The sequence below is a fragment of the Solanum dulcamara genome, chromosome 9 (assembly GCF_947179165.1).
Source record: "Solanum dulcamara chromosome 9, daSolDulc1.2, whole genome shotgun sequence".
NCBI lineage: Eukaryota > Viridiplantae > Streptophyta > Magnoliopsida > Solanales > Solanaceae > Solanum > Solanum dulcamara.
Genome location: NC_077245.1, coordinates 8,045,607 through 8,058,586, shown reverse-complemented (window position 1 = coordinate 8,058,586; position 12,980 = coordinate 8,045,607). Strand labels below are relative to the sequence as shown.

Below are 12,980 nucleotides of genomic sequence, written 5' to 3'. Positions count from 1 at the left end.
ATGGTGAGCCTCAGATTAAATTCTCTATACATGCATCAGATGTCCAGTTCTGATTAAGAGTGTACAAGTCAAATCATCAAGTCGACAAACCAAGTCAAATTGACAAAAAAATTGACTTCTGATTTGTTTTGATTGTTTTAGCGTTGAAAAAAATAAATCTATTATTGTTGATTTGGTTTGATATTTATAGAAAAAAGTCAAATTGAATTCAAACTAAACCGACATAATACATGTATAATTTTACCTTTTTTATATATAAAAAAATATTAATTATAATATGCTTTGTAAGTATTTTTTAAAGTAGTTTATAACTTTCAATATTTACATATATTATTTCATAATTGGTCTTGTAATATGACTAAAAAAATTAATATGTGTTGTTTCTTTTAGTGAGTTTTTGATATGTTTTCCTAGGACAATGTCTTGAAGAGAACATTGTACATTTTATTTTTTTTAATTTTATTTATTCAAGTGTTTTTAAGATGTCATTAAGCAATATAATCACACGATCAAGGGAAAAACCTTCAATTGAGAATTTCAAGTGTGGCATGAAATCAAACGATCAAGGGAACAACCTCTTCAATTTGATTTATTTTTTAATCACGGTGTGATTGTCAAAAAATCCAAAAAAAAAGGAAAAACCGAAAAAACTGACAAAAACCGAAAAAATCAGCATTGGTTTGATTTGGTTTATAAGTTTAATAAACCAACATAATTGATTTGATATTTTTTAATAAAAAATCAAACTAAATCGATCTACGTACATCCCTAGTTTTGAGCGTGAGGGGACCCCCCACCCCACCAACCGCCATGTCCGGTAGGAAAGAACCTCTATCCGGGTTATGCTCGTTTGGAAGCTTATTAACGATCATCAATAAGATCTTATAATTAGTACAACTTAGTACATAGTCCATAAAGAAAAATGCAAATGAGAATTACAAATTGAGCTTTCAAAGTTTGACCACTTTTTCCTAATTCCTGCAGCTAGGAAGTGGCTATAGTTTAAGTGCAAATATTACCTTAACAATGTCAGAATCACACTAAGTGAAAAAAAAAATAGCTAACTTTAAAAAGTGTTAAATTAGGTCACGCATACAAATAGCAATAGGCCTTCTAGAGCAATTAACTTTGTTGACATTATTGACCACTTTCCTTTGTACAATTAATCATTTTGAGACACCACAAGGATTCATGTATTTGGACGTAAACATGTTTTCTAAAGTCGTAGGAAATCATTTGGGGAAACTAAATTAAATAAATTAAAAGTAGATAGATAAAAACATACAAAGAAACAAAAACAAAAAACACACAATATTAATGCTTACCTTATGAGTTGGCCTTCTGTCTTCTCATTCTTTTCTTTATCATGCGGTGTTTGTTAACATCTTGGTTAGAGCCTTTTGCTTGTCAAGCCTACTCATGTGACTAGAATATGAAAGAATAACCTAACATAAATACATGCAAAGTTAAGATTTTGAATTTATGACTTTTGAATTTTAAAATAATTTACTAATTTTTTAATAAATTATTATAAATATTAAGTGATTTTTAAGCACAAATTTTAAAATCTAGATTAAAGCTACTAAATTTGTCGAAACAATAGACATGCTTGTAGCTTCGTCTCTGCGCACAAGACGGAGCTAGTGCCTAGAGGAGCGCAAAGAATTCATCCGAATTTTCTTCGATGAAAAATTTTCCTATATATAAGGTCAAAAAGTATTTTATGTATATTAAAATTTTTTAGCTTCTTCTTTAAATTTCGTATCAAAAATTACGACTCTATCACTGACCCCACACCCTTACTTCTAGGTGGTGTGGAGAGTTATTCAAATAAGTATATCACTTAAGTCAAAAATTAGGCTTGTGCTTTTGTTTGTATAGCCAATTTTCAAGTTGACGCCAACATTTTCCAAGAAAGTGTGTTTGTTATATTTCTTTTTCTAAAAACAAAAGAACAACATCTTACTCGTTCACATGATCCATCACCAGACATCACACGCAAGTATGACAAGAAATCTAAGTAAATATAATCCATTAAGAATTCATGTCTTCTATAGTGGACAAAGGAATTTATTTTTAGGAAAAAAGGAAAGAGAAAATAGAAATAATTATATATTGCAGACCCAAACTTTTTTGGAAAAATGAATTGCCCATCAATGTGATCTGAATATTTTTTAAAATTGTGTGATCCGATCACAAGGCAGGCCGAACTAACAAGTACAAAGTTTCAGCGTCTCCAAAATATAAAATTCTGCCTAAATATTACTAACATCGTTCCGCTTTCAATTTATGTGACATTGTTTAATTTGACATAACGTTAAAAAAAAAAGGAAGATTTTAAAGATGAATTTTTCATATTCAAAATCAGTTTTTTTTTTCGCTCATTAATTTCAATTTTTAAAAAGTTAAATACATGATCATTCACAACTTTAATTTTAAAATATATTTTTTCAATTAACTTCAAATCTACTTTTTTATATAAAAAATATCACATTTTTTTAATGTTCAGACGCCTATTAAAGAAGTTCTTTTTCTCTTTAATTTAATTAATATAGAACCCAAACAAGTTAATCTAAGAATTATCGAGGCTGAAATAATGGTTAAGAAAAGTTTTTAAGAAATGGGATGAGATATTTTAATGATTTTAAGAAAGGGAAAAGGAACAAAAAAAGACACATATGCATTTTAAATAGAAAAATTGGAAAATATAAAAGAAGAAAGTGGAGGAGCACGAAGAGATTAAAGGGTATATACTTTAGTGGTTGACCTCGTGCTTAGTTCAGCCATTAGTGTAATTAAACAGACAAAACTTGTGCATTAATCCCTCTTTTATTTTATTTTTTTAAAAAAAAAAACTCTTTCTTTTTTGGTAATTATATTTCCACGTGATAAGTTTAAAACCACAAAATCAAAACACATTTTAATACATTCTAAATATTTTTAAAACAATGAGATTCAAAAGTATTTTTCATTATCTTAAACTTCGTGTCAAGTAAAAATTAGATAAACAAATTGAAACAAATGAAAGATTTATTACAACTAAAAAAATTCAAATCATACTTCATCCATCTCATACTAATTGTCCATATTATTAAAATAATTTTCCCAAATTACTTATTAATATACAAATCAAGCGATAATTAATTAAATTTTTCTCATTTTACACTTATAGTTTTTCTTTTTAAAAGTATAAGCAAGTTTGTAAAGTTTTAAATATTTTTATTAAGGGGTAAATTGAGACATGTAACATAAAAGTGATCAACTAATATGAGACGGAGTGAATACTTCTTTGTAATTGACATAAAAAGGTACAAACAGCTAGAGGAATAGTACAATTGAAAGAAACGCGTAGGCGCTGACGAGATCATTGGCCAACTTGGGACATGAAATAGTGTTTTAAGTTGTGATTGTGAGTGATGCTCAGAACTTACAAGTAGTATTAATTAAGTAATTAAACATGATTACATAATTTAATACTACTAATTAATGCATTCAACAAGAGGTGGGGGGGGGGGATTAATATATGGTATTCCACCTCCCATACCGTACACGTGGCCCACCAAAACTCAATGATCAGTCTAGTAGGGGGTCCACTTTTTGAGATGATTTGGGCCAAATTTTGCTAAAGGAGTTCAATTTTGTAGCTTAAGCACTTTGATGTATGTGTCTACCTAATTTACTCAGTCTCAGTGTGTAGTGAACCTCTCATTGATTGCTATTTATTTATTCAAATAATAATTTCATAAATGGTCACTTGACTTTTATTGTATTATATCAAAGTCACTACATTATTTTGTATAACAAAAAAATTCACTCAATTTTGCCTTAAATATCACATAGAATGTCTTTATTGACTTTCTATGGTACTTTCTTTTTAAAAAAAAAAATTGGGGGTAAGAAAGTTGATTCTCTTATCAATAAAATAAAAATGCAGATAAATAGTTAACCAAATGAAAGCTCTCCCTTTCTATGGTACTAAAGGAAAGTTGGGTGAACTTTTTCTGTTAAAAAATAATACTTTAGTGGGTTCTTGTGATACTTATGCAAAGTTGAGTGACCATTCATAAAATGTTAAGTTGTCCATGTTCATTAATTATGTCAGAAGTGTCCATCAGAAGTGGTCTTCAAACGCATAGGATGGCCAAGATTGAAAGATGCTTGAGCCTGTCCTTATTGTTAGGTCACTTTCCATGTATTTTCTCTTACACTGTTGTGTCACTTTTTTTTCCTACCAAGGCCAACGAGCTTTTTTTTGTGTTTGAAAGTGAAAAGCAAACCATTCTAAAAACACACAACAAAGACCCCCTAATGAACCCTTGATGGACAAGTAAATAGTCTTTTTACTCCTTCAAAGAGCTTGGTTAAAGATCAAGAATGATGTAGTTGACTCGAGATATATGAATTTTGAGGTGTCTGTTGGAATTAGAAGCAATTAGGAAAAGCAAAAATGGGGTGAGGTCCACTTACCCTCTAAAAATGTTTAGACAAAAAGAAAATGGAAGTCTTGCTTCCAATTACTCATTCAATTTGCATACTCAGATCCCACTTTGTTTAATAGGGTTTTGCTTTTTTACCATATATCCTGCCAGAGAAAATATCAGCAGAGAAGTCGGTCGATATTAAGCCTCGACTAACTTATTATTTTATTGTAGTTTTGTTACTATCTGTTGTTTCTTGTAACGGACAGGACTACACTAGGTATGTTGTTGTATTACATACCAGTCTCATCCAGAAGAATAAATACACAGACATTGAACTCTTTGGGATAGAATGACTTTGAGTTGGTTTTGCCCTTTCTTGAAACTCAAATAAAGAAAGGGGTTGTGACAAATCATCAAACCAATCCGTTAGTGATTGGTCCCACTTTGAATTGTATTCAATAATACAGATCAAGAATGCAGCATATGAACAGTAAGCAGATAACACAGCAGGCTCCTCAAGGCTCTTATCCAAAAGAATCATTCAATGAATTATATGATAAAAGGTGCATCAGCAGAAAATAAGGGATGTGCTGTACAATCCTTTCCACTACTACAAAGGCTCCTCTAGATACAACAAGAAGAGACACAGTAGGGGGAAATAAGGGCCATTCATCAGCTGGAAAGGTATACAGAGGATAAGACTCATATATGGATCCCACATATATGAGGGGAGTGGGGGAGGGGTAGAGAGTGAAGGAGAGGGAGAGAGGGCCCTGCATTTTGTACTTGTACAAGGCTTTCCACGCATCATTTATGGGTCTTCACTATCAAGCTGATCATTCCACATAAAAGAAAGGCAAAGACAAACACACACTAGCATCTGGTCCATGCATATTTGGCATTTATTACCCATCTCACATTTCTTCTAAAAATAACAATAATAAATTCAACAGTCAGGTGCTAGGAAACAACACATCCTGGAAAGAACAAATATTTCTAGAAAGCGAGATGGAGAGATCCAACTGTGGTATCCTTCTGAGCATTAGGCTATCACCAACTAAAAAAAAACTTCAACTCTAAACTAACAATGAAGCAAAAAATAAGAAGGGACTCAATTGTATGAAAAGATACTACTTGACGAGCCAGTACCACGACTGAGCATACAGGTGTATTCCATATGAGTTGATTCTGAATAGCCCAATTCTACCGAAAGCCTTTTAGAAATCTCATTGAGCTGTAATTTGATCCGCCACCATGCAGTTTGGAACATCTAACCTTACTGTGGCCTTAGCAACGACTCCGCTTGCTAATTGAAGGCTCCATGAATATGAAGAAAAGAAAGTGAATAGAAAAGATTACTGATACAACAACATTTGACTTCTAGATTGCTTTGCTGGAAAAAAACAATCTCTGTACTGAACCATATACAATGACATCCATGGAGACCAGCATTGAATACAGTTATACATTGCTCACTGCCTGTGCAAGTGGTGCATCATTTGTTTTCTCAAGAAGGAAACTTGCACCTTCATATGGGTCACAACAGATTTCCGGAGAGCATCTCTTCCCAATAAAATAGTTAATCATTTCTCCAAGATCCCAATCAATTACTGCAGAAAATTCCTATCTTCTAAAAAGTCGGTCACAGTATTTGCACAAATGATGGTACATCAGCCCTCGGTCCATCAAGAGACCGGTACATGTACAAGGTATTGACATGCTCACTAGTCTCACTACCTTCCTCATCCTCCCCACTAATCACTTCCACTACTAGACGGGGCAATTGGCTAGCAATCTCCTGACAACCTTGTAGAGTTACTCTACAAGATGACAGCCAAAGGAACCTCATGTTGTAATAGTGGTGTAAACCAGAACGCAAAGACAAATCTCCAAATGGGCAATCCCTGATCTCTAACTTCTGCAAATTAGGGCAGCCCTCGAGCACATACTTCAAAGCCAAGTCACTGTCTCCAGCAAAAGCAACTGACAAGGTTCGGACTAGTTTTCCGTATTGTCCAATGTAACTGAAAGCCTTATCAGTCAGTAAACCAGATACAGCGAGTCTAGTAAGCTTCTTACAGTTCTTGACAATAGCCCCAAAGCCTTCATCCATTGGTTCATTAGTAACATGATCAGGCAAGTGCCGACCCATAATGCATAGTCGGAATACCACAAGGTCTGGGCAGTTCTTTGACATAGCTATAACAGCTGCATTTGTCATTCGTTGGCAGAAATATAAGATGGACCTAAGTTTCCTGCAACCCTCAGAAATTGAAAGGAGACCTACTTCAGAAACTGGGGCATCTGCATCTTCCCGGGCTTCGATTGGGAAAACTCGAATCTCCCGCAGATCCTTACATGTTGCAGCAACTGCCTCAAGTCCTTCGTCACATACAGAATCAAATACCTGACAGATCAAAATTGAGCTCAATATAATAACGCTATTACGGAGTACAATTTTATTTAAAAGAACATTAAGCAAATTCAAACGACATACCCACAATACTTGGAGCTTATGGCAACGGCTGATGACAGATTTGAATTGTTCAGTATTAATGTTGGCAGCATAGCTTAAATTAAGAGAGGTCAGATTGCAACAAACTGGATAGATTGCAGGCAGATATTCAGGAGCAATTTCCCTGAAACCAGAGAGACAGACAATGGATTTGCAGGCAGCAAATGCTGAAGCATAATTAGGATCTGGTTCATCAACAACCGTTGAGACGCCAAATGCGCCTGTTCCCAGATTGGTAAGCTGTGGAGCTCGAATCATCAACCGGTACAGCTGAGTAATAGAAACAAACCTATTCAACCTTAGTCTCTTCAAACTAGGTGACCTGATTACAAGCTTCTCCAATGCCTCAAAGTCAATAGGGCATTCAACACAATCAAAGGTCAAAGACTCCAAACACGTTTTGTTCTCAGGGAAGTAGGAAATCCAGTCCACTTCATCGTCAGATACCTCGGACTCAATCAGATCAAGCACTCTAATTTGCCTGCAGCAAAAACCTTCTATTATGCACAAGAAAAATCACATTACCAAACCATATTTCACAGCTGCAAACTCACAAATTCAATGTCACTACATCCTAACTCAAATATCACAACTTCAATGCTAGAGTCCTCGTGAAGTATCATTAAGTTTCAAACGCAAAAATTAAACAGTTAAAGAACAACCCAATTACATAACAAATTCAAACACCAGCACACATGAAGCACAAATTCAAATAACATAATATACCTACACTAGTTTAAGCTGTAAATTTCCCATTGCAGAAAAAGAATTCAGCTTTCTAGAAATGAAAATTCTTAATTTTTTACCAAAAGGGTTTGCACAGAAACAGATCTGTATATCCCCACAAAACAATACTAACCTGCAATCACGGGCTACGATAGCAAGTCCACTAGTCCCAAATCCTTCACAGCAGACAAGAACAAGCTCTTTGAAACTTGGGAAACAACGCGCCAACAAACCTAGATCATCATCAGATATGGACATACGTTTGAGATACAATTTCTCAAGTCCACGATAAGAAACACCCAAAACAGAAGCCCAAGGAGTAAAGTGGGCACCCCAATCTGGAGGAAGCAAACTGAAATCAGCAAACCTAGGTTTTCCTTTAATGGCAACAGAGGTCACCCTTTTGAAACGGGCCGTAACTCGGGAAGGCGAAACAGCATAACAGTTGCCAATAAAGACTTCGGATCTGGTTAAAGCCTCAGCCCGATACCAAGATTTGCTTACAAGGGATGCAGCGTTACGGTCACGACGATCAGTTAAGAAACAAAGAACGTTTTCTAGCACATTTTCAAGAACTTGATCTGGGTGTGGCGAAAAGTTAAAAATCCCCCCTCCGCCGCCGGTAACAGCGGCGTTGAAGCAACAATTTCTTGCTTTTGCGGTAGCGCCGCCGGTGAGATCTGAAGGACAAGGACGCTCCTCATCTTCAGACATCTCTGAAGGATTGTCACTACCACTCATGTGGGGGTGGGCGTGGGGGGGTGGGGATGAGGGGGTCTAGATTTATGGGAAGTGTTTCTCTGAAATCTGAATTGAATAATTTATTTATAAACTGAAATAATAAATAAACTTCCCTTGAAGTAATAAAATATCTTTTTTCCAGATCCAGGAAGGGTTGAAGAAGATGAAAAAAAAAGGGTTCTTTATCACTAATCAAGATTATTAAGCTTGATTCTTGGGGTTTAGAAACAGAGGGGGTGGGGTGAAACTGACGATGAAGTGAATACTGAATTAGAGTGAATCAGTGAAGTATTATGGGTGGGTGAAGGTATTGGGATTCTCCCATGGCTTCTTTCTTTGTGAAAATGGTAAGCCTGCAAAATCCAATGGCTCTCCACACATCTGCTGCTTCATTATTTGAGGGGGCTTTTCTTAAGCCTAGCTTTTGTCTTTTTCTTTTGCCATTTCTTTTGGATTTTGGTGTTTGTAGTTTTTTACAAAATTAATTTTTGAAAAAAAATAAATAGGGAAAATTGCAAAAAAAAAATAAATAATTTTTGAAGAATATTCTGAACTTTTTTGTAAAAGGTTATTGTCCTTTAGATATGATTTTATTAGTTTAGTTTCCTTTAAAAAAATTAAAATAATTAGTATGTGTTTGATTATTTCTTCTATTATGAGAGTTTGAAAAACTTTAGTACTATTAGGTATTTTATCTTGAATATCTCATGTTGTCTTTAATTATTTTTTTAAAAAGGAAAAAAAATGTAAATTCTTTCAAGCATATGTCTCAATCATATGTTGTATACATGTTAAGGGTTAATGCCAAAGCTTGTTTGGAGAGAGGAACCCTTTGTCTTTTGGCTATTTTCCTTTAGGACCATTATGGTTTCGTTATATTCAAATTTGAAAGTAGTAAGTTTCCGTGAGAGAACTGAGATTCAAAATTCAAAATAGTCAATACTCAATAAAAATAAATTTGTTCTTTGGGAAACTATTATATTCTTGAGTGTAGTTGTCTATGACGCTTTGCTTCCCTCTTTTTGTAGTCGCAATATTCGATTTGTCCTTATTTTAATTCAAAAGATAATTGATGGTTCTCGACTATCTCTTTTTTTCACAATGGACAGTAGTTGAAGTTGGCGGCTCTCTCGGTTCCCTCATTTGAGATCTCTGGAGAAGAGGACCAAGTTGACTCTTGCGAATAGCTTGATACACTATTTTCATTCAAAATTTTGAGCAAAATCCAACAAAAAAAAAGAAAGAAAAATTTATGGACCGACCTCGTCATCTCCACCCCATAGGAACTGCGAGATTACCCCATCCAAGAACGTTTTTGGCATCCAGGGATCACGGACCAACCATAGAACCCAATTCAATAAGTAAAATGTATTAATTGTCCGCTCTTAGATTGGGTAGTCATGTTCGGAGAAGGGCAAGGACTCATTCTTAAGGCTAAAGAGTCGGGCAAAAAAAGGAAAAAGCCCTTTGTTCTTGGTTCTTTTGTAGTTATTCAGTTACAGCCTTTGTTTTAATTTACGTGAGATTATTTGATTATAGACGAAATTTTAAAAAGAAATTATTTTTTAAAAAAAAATTATTGTTTTAAATGAAATTTATGTTTTTGACACATGTCATAACATTTTTAAGGATATGAAAGCTTCTCATTAAAGATAAAATAAAAATTTAAATAAACTATTTTAAAATTTAGAGATACAACACTCTTTTTTTCAACAAACTAAAAAAGAAATTAGTTTGTATAAATTGCAATGGAGAGAGTAATATAATAGTTATTTTGAGAGAAAAACATGTATAGGTTTAATTTTTGGAATACAAAATTTATTTACAAATGAAAGGACATAAGGTTTAGCTTTTGCGAATTAAGGATTTCACGTCATCCAATGAAAATTAAGAGTTATTGGAACAAGATAGTGAGTTGCCCCAAGAGCTTTCTTTTCTTTTCTCTGTAGAAGACAACCAACTAAAAATAATGGTGGGATGATTTGTAATTTCACTCGTTAGGATCGAAAATAATTAGGTGTTATTCGAAAGTGAACAAAGCAAATCTCGAATGATTATGAGTAAAAAGACAAGCGAGAAATATATCAAAAGAGACACAAACATTTAATGTCGTTCGGTCAACTGACCTACATCCACAAAAGGAGATGAGCAATCCACTATAAATATAAAAGGGCAACCCGATGCACTAAAGCTTTCGCTATGCGCAGGGCTCGGGGAAGGGCCCGACGACAAGGGTCTATTGTACGCAGCCTTACCTTGCATTTCTACTAGAGGCTGTAAATATAAGAGTACAAAATATCGAGAGAAATAACCTCACATAATTCATTCGGAATAAAAAGAGGTTCACACAAGGGATAATGTATCACTTGTGTCTCACAAATTCTCCCCCATACACAATACTCTCAAAGCCCCTTCGGACTATATTGTGAATGCTACTAAGTTAGAAGGAATAAACCTCTAATTATGGAGTCATAAACATTTTCCTATAAGAAAAAGGACTAACCAAATATGAAGATTTTACGTTTTTCTTTTAGGAAAAGGAAAATTCAATTATACTAGAAAAGTGAGGGCAGACACCCAATAATTCTCACCCTTGGTCTGAATTTCTGACAAAATAAATTTTCTCAACCTTCTTTACATAATCTTCAACAGGTTACATCTTCATCTTCAAAATCTCCTCTGCAAAATCTATGTCTCGACACAGAGAACTTCTCTGAAAAAATTTCTCCAACAAAATTCTTCATTACTATCAAAAAGGTTGCGGTTAGTACTAAACTAGCCAAGATGAACACCCATTTTTAACCTGGTACATCCATTAGATCATTGACCATTGAACCTAACTCTGATACCACTTGTTGGAATCGAAAATTATTAGGTGTCATGCGGAAACTAGTAAAAGCAAATCTTGAATGACCATGAGAAGACAAACGAGAAATATATTAAAAGAGACACAAACATTTAACGTAGTTTGGTCAACCGACCTACATCCACAAGAGGAGATGAGCAATCCGCTATAAATATGAGAGTACAAAATATCGAGAGAAATAGCTTCACACAATTCACTCAGAATAAAAGGAGGTTTACACAAGTGATAACGTATCACTTGTGTCTCACAAATTCCCCCCCTACACAATACTCTAAAAGCCCCTTAGGACTACATTGTGAATGCTACCAAGTTAAAATGAATAAACCTCTAATTATAGAGTTATAAACTTTTTCTTTAAGAAAAAGGACTAGCCAAATATGAAGATTTTACGTTTTTCTTTTAGGAAAAGAAAAATTCAATTATACTAGGAAAGTCAGGAGAAACACCCAACACCCCTGTTATTGATTTGAGATTTTAATTTTCAGATTCAAGTTTTTGGGAATAGAATTTTTTTTATTAAGAGTGTCACTCTCAAAAATAGGTTTCGCAATGCTCGAATTTGAATTTAGTTAAGCTTTAATGTCGATATAAGGTATTGAATGAAAAAACTCAAAAATAATCACCAAAATGAGTTGTAGTAGAATGGTATGGAATCCTTCCATCATTAATCATAGATTACAGTTTCGAGCCCTTGAGAATGATTTTTTTTTTATTGAGAGTGTCGTCCCTCATAAAATGGACCATGTAATGTGCGAATTCGAATTCAATCGAACTCCAATACTAATAACCTAGGCAAATTAAAAGGAAAAACACCAAAAAATAGTTATCGCTTACATGCTCTGGACAGATGCTATTTATGGGTGGGATTGCAATAATATGAAGTTAAATGACTGATTTGTAAATAACTTAAAACCATGGATTGTTTGCTGCAATTTCCACTTCCTTGCTGGAAAATATACACAAGGAAACAAGAAAGGGGAAAGATAATTGTTGAATTTCAACCCTACGCAATGCAAATGCAAGTGGATTACACCCAACCACTTATATAACTGTCTCTCTCTCTCTTTTTTCTTCTCCTTTAGATTTATAGAGATAGGGAACATAATTCATATGGATATAGTAAGTCTTGCTTGATATCCGTATTGAAATTTAATTATTTTAAATTTTGTGTCATAGGTCCCATTCAAAGGGAAGTGCTTCCTATCAAGAAACTTTTACATGTTTAAAGTTTAAATTCAAAACCTCTAATAAAGAAAAAATCAACTACATCCATTGCGCTATATCTTTTGATGGTTATTGATAAACTGTCACCTCTCTTACTCATAATATATACCCAACTCCTATCAAATAATCATTATTTTATGTCTATTTATTTATTATAATATTATATTATTTATAAAATCACTTGTAACGAAATAAGTAATAAAAAATCAGCATATGAAATTGTATGTGACGTAAAACTATCTCAGTAACAAGAGGTAAATTAGTTTATTTCAAGTGATAATTATTGAATGAACATATAATACTCATTACAAAATTTCACTAAATTACTCATATATATATTAAATCAGTCACTTATTTTTTTTCTACAAAAGAAGTAATTCTAAGCATTTGAGTATGAAATTTTTTGAACTTTTTTCCAAGTTCAACATATTTGACCATAAAAAAAAATATTTTCACATTAAATTACTCACAAAATTAACAAACCACT

General features: G+C 33.6%; 1 protein-coding gene across 1 annotated transcript; it reads right to left on the bottom strand.

The window, feature by feature from the left end:
* Nucleotides 1-5,302: 5,302 nt before the first annotated feature.
* On the bottom strand, nt 5,303-8,836 carry LOC129902520 (transport inhibitor response 1-like protein). Its single transcript, XM_055977812.1, has 3 exons — nt 7,796-8,836; nt 6,919-7,417; nt 5,303-6,828 (listed from the first exon to the last, which is right to left on the bottom strand). Exons 1-3 carry the CDS (start codon nt 8,401-8,403, stop codon nt 6,064-6,066), a joined length of 1,872 nt encoding a protein of 623 aa, XP_055833787.1. The 5' UTR covers nt 8,404-8,836; the 3' UTR covers nt 5,303-6,063.
* Between the last annotated feature and the right edge of the window lie 4,144 nt (nt 8,837-12,980).

Excerpts from the sequence above, each read along its gene's own strand:
- LOC129902520 (XM_055977812.1), bottom strand. The coding sequence starts at position 8,403 with ATGAGTGGTAGTGACAATCCTTCAGAGATGTCTGAAGATGAGGAGCGT. Across the intron at positions 7,418-7,795 it reads ATCGTAGCCCGTGATTGCAG|GCAAATTAGAGTGCTTGATC; the intron begins GTTAGTATTGTT and ends TTTTTGCTGCAG. Across the intron at positions 6,829-6,918 it reads ATAAGCTCCAAGTATTGTGG|GTATTTGATTCTGTATGTGA; the intron begins GTATGTCGTTTG and ends TTGATCTGTCAG.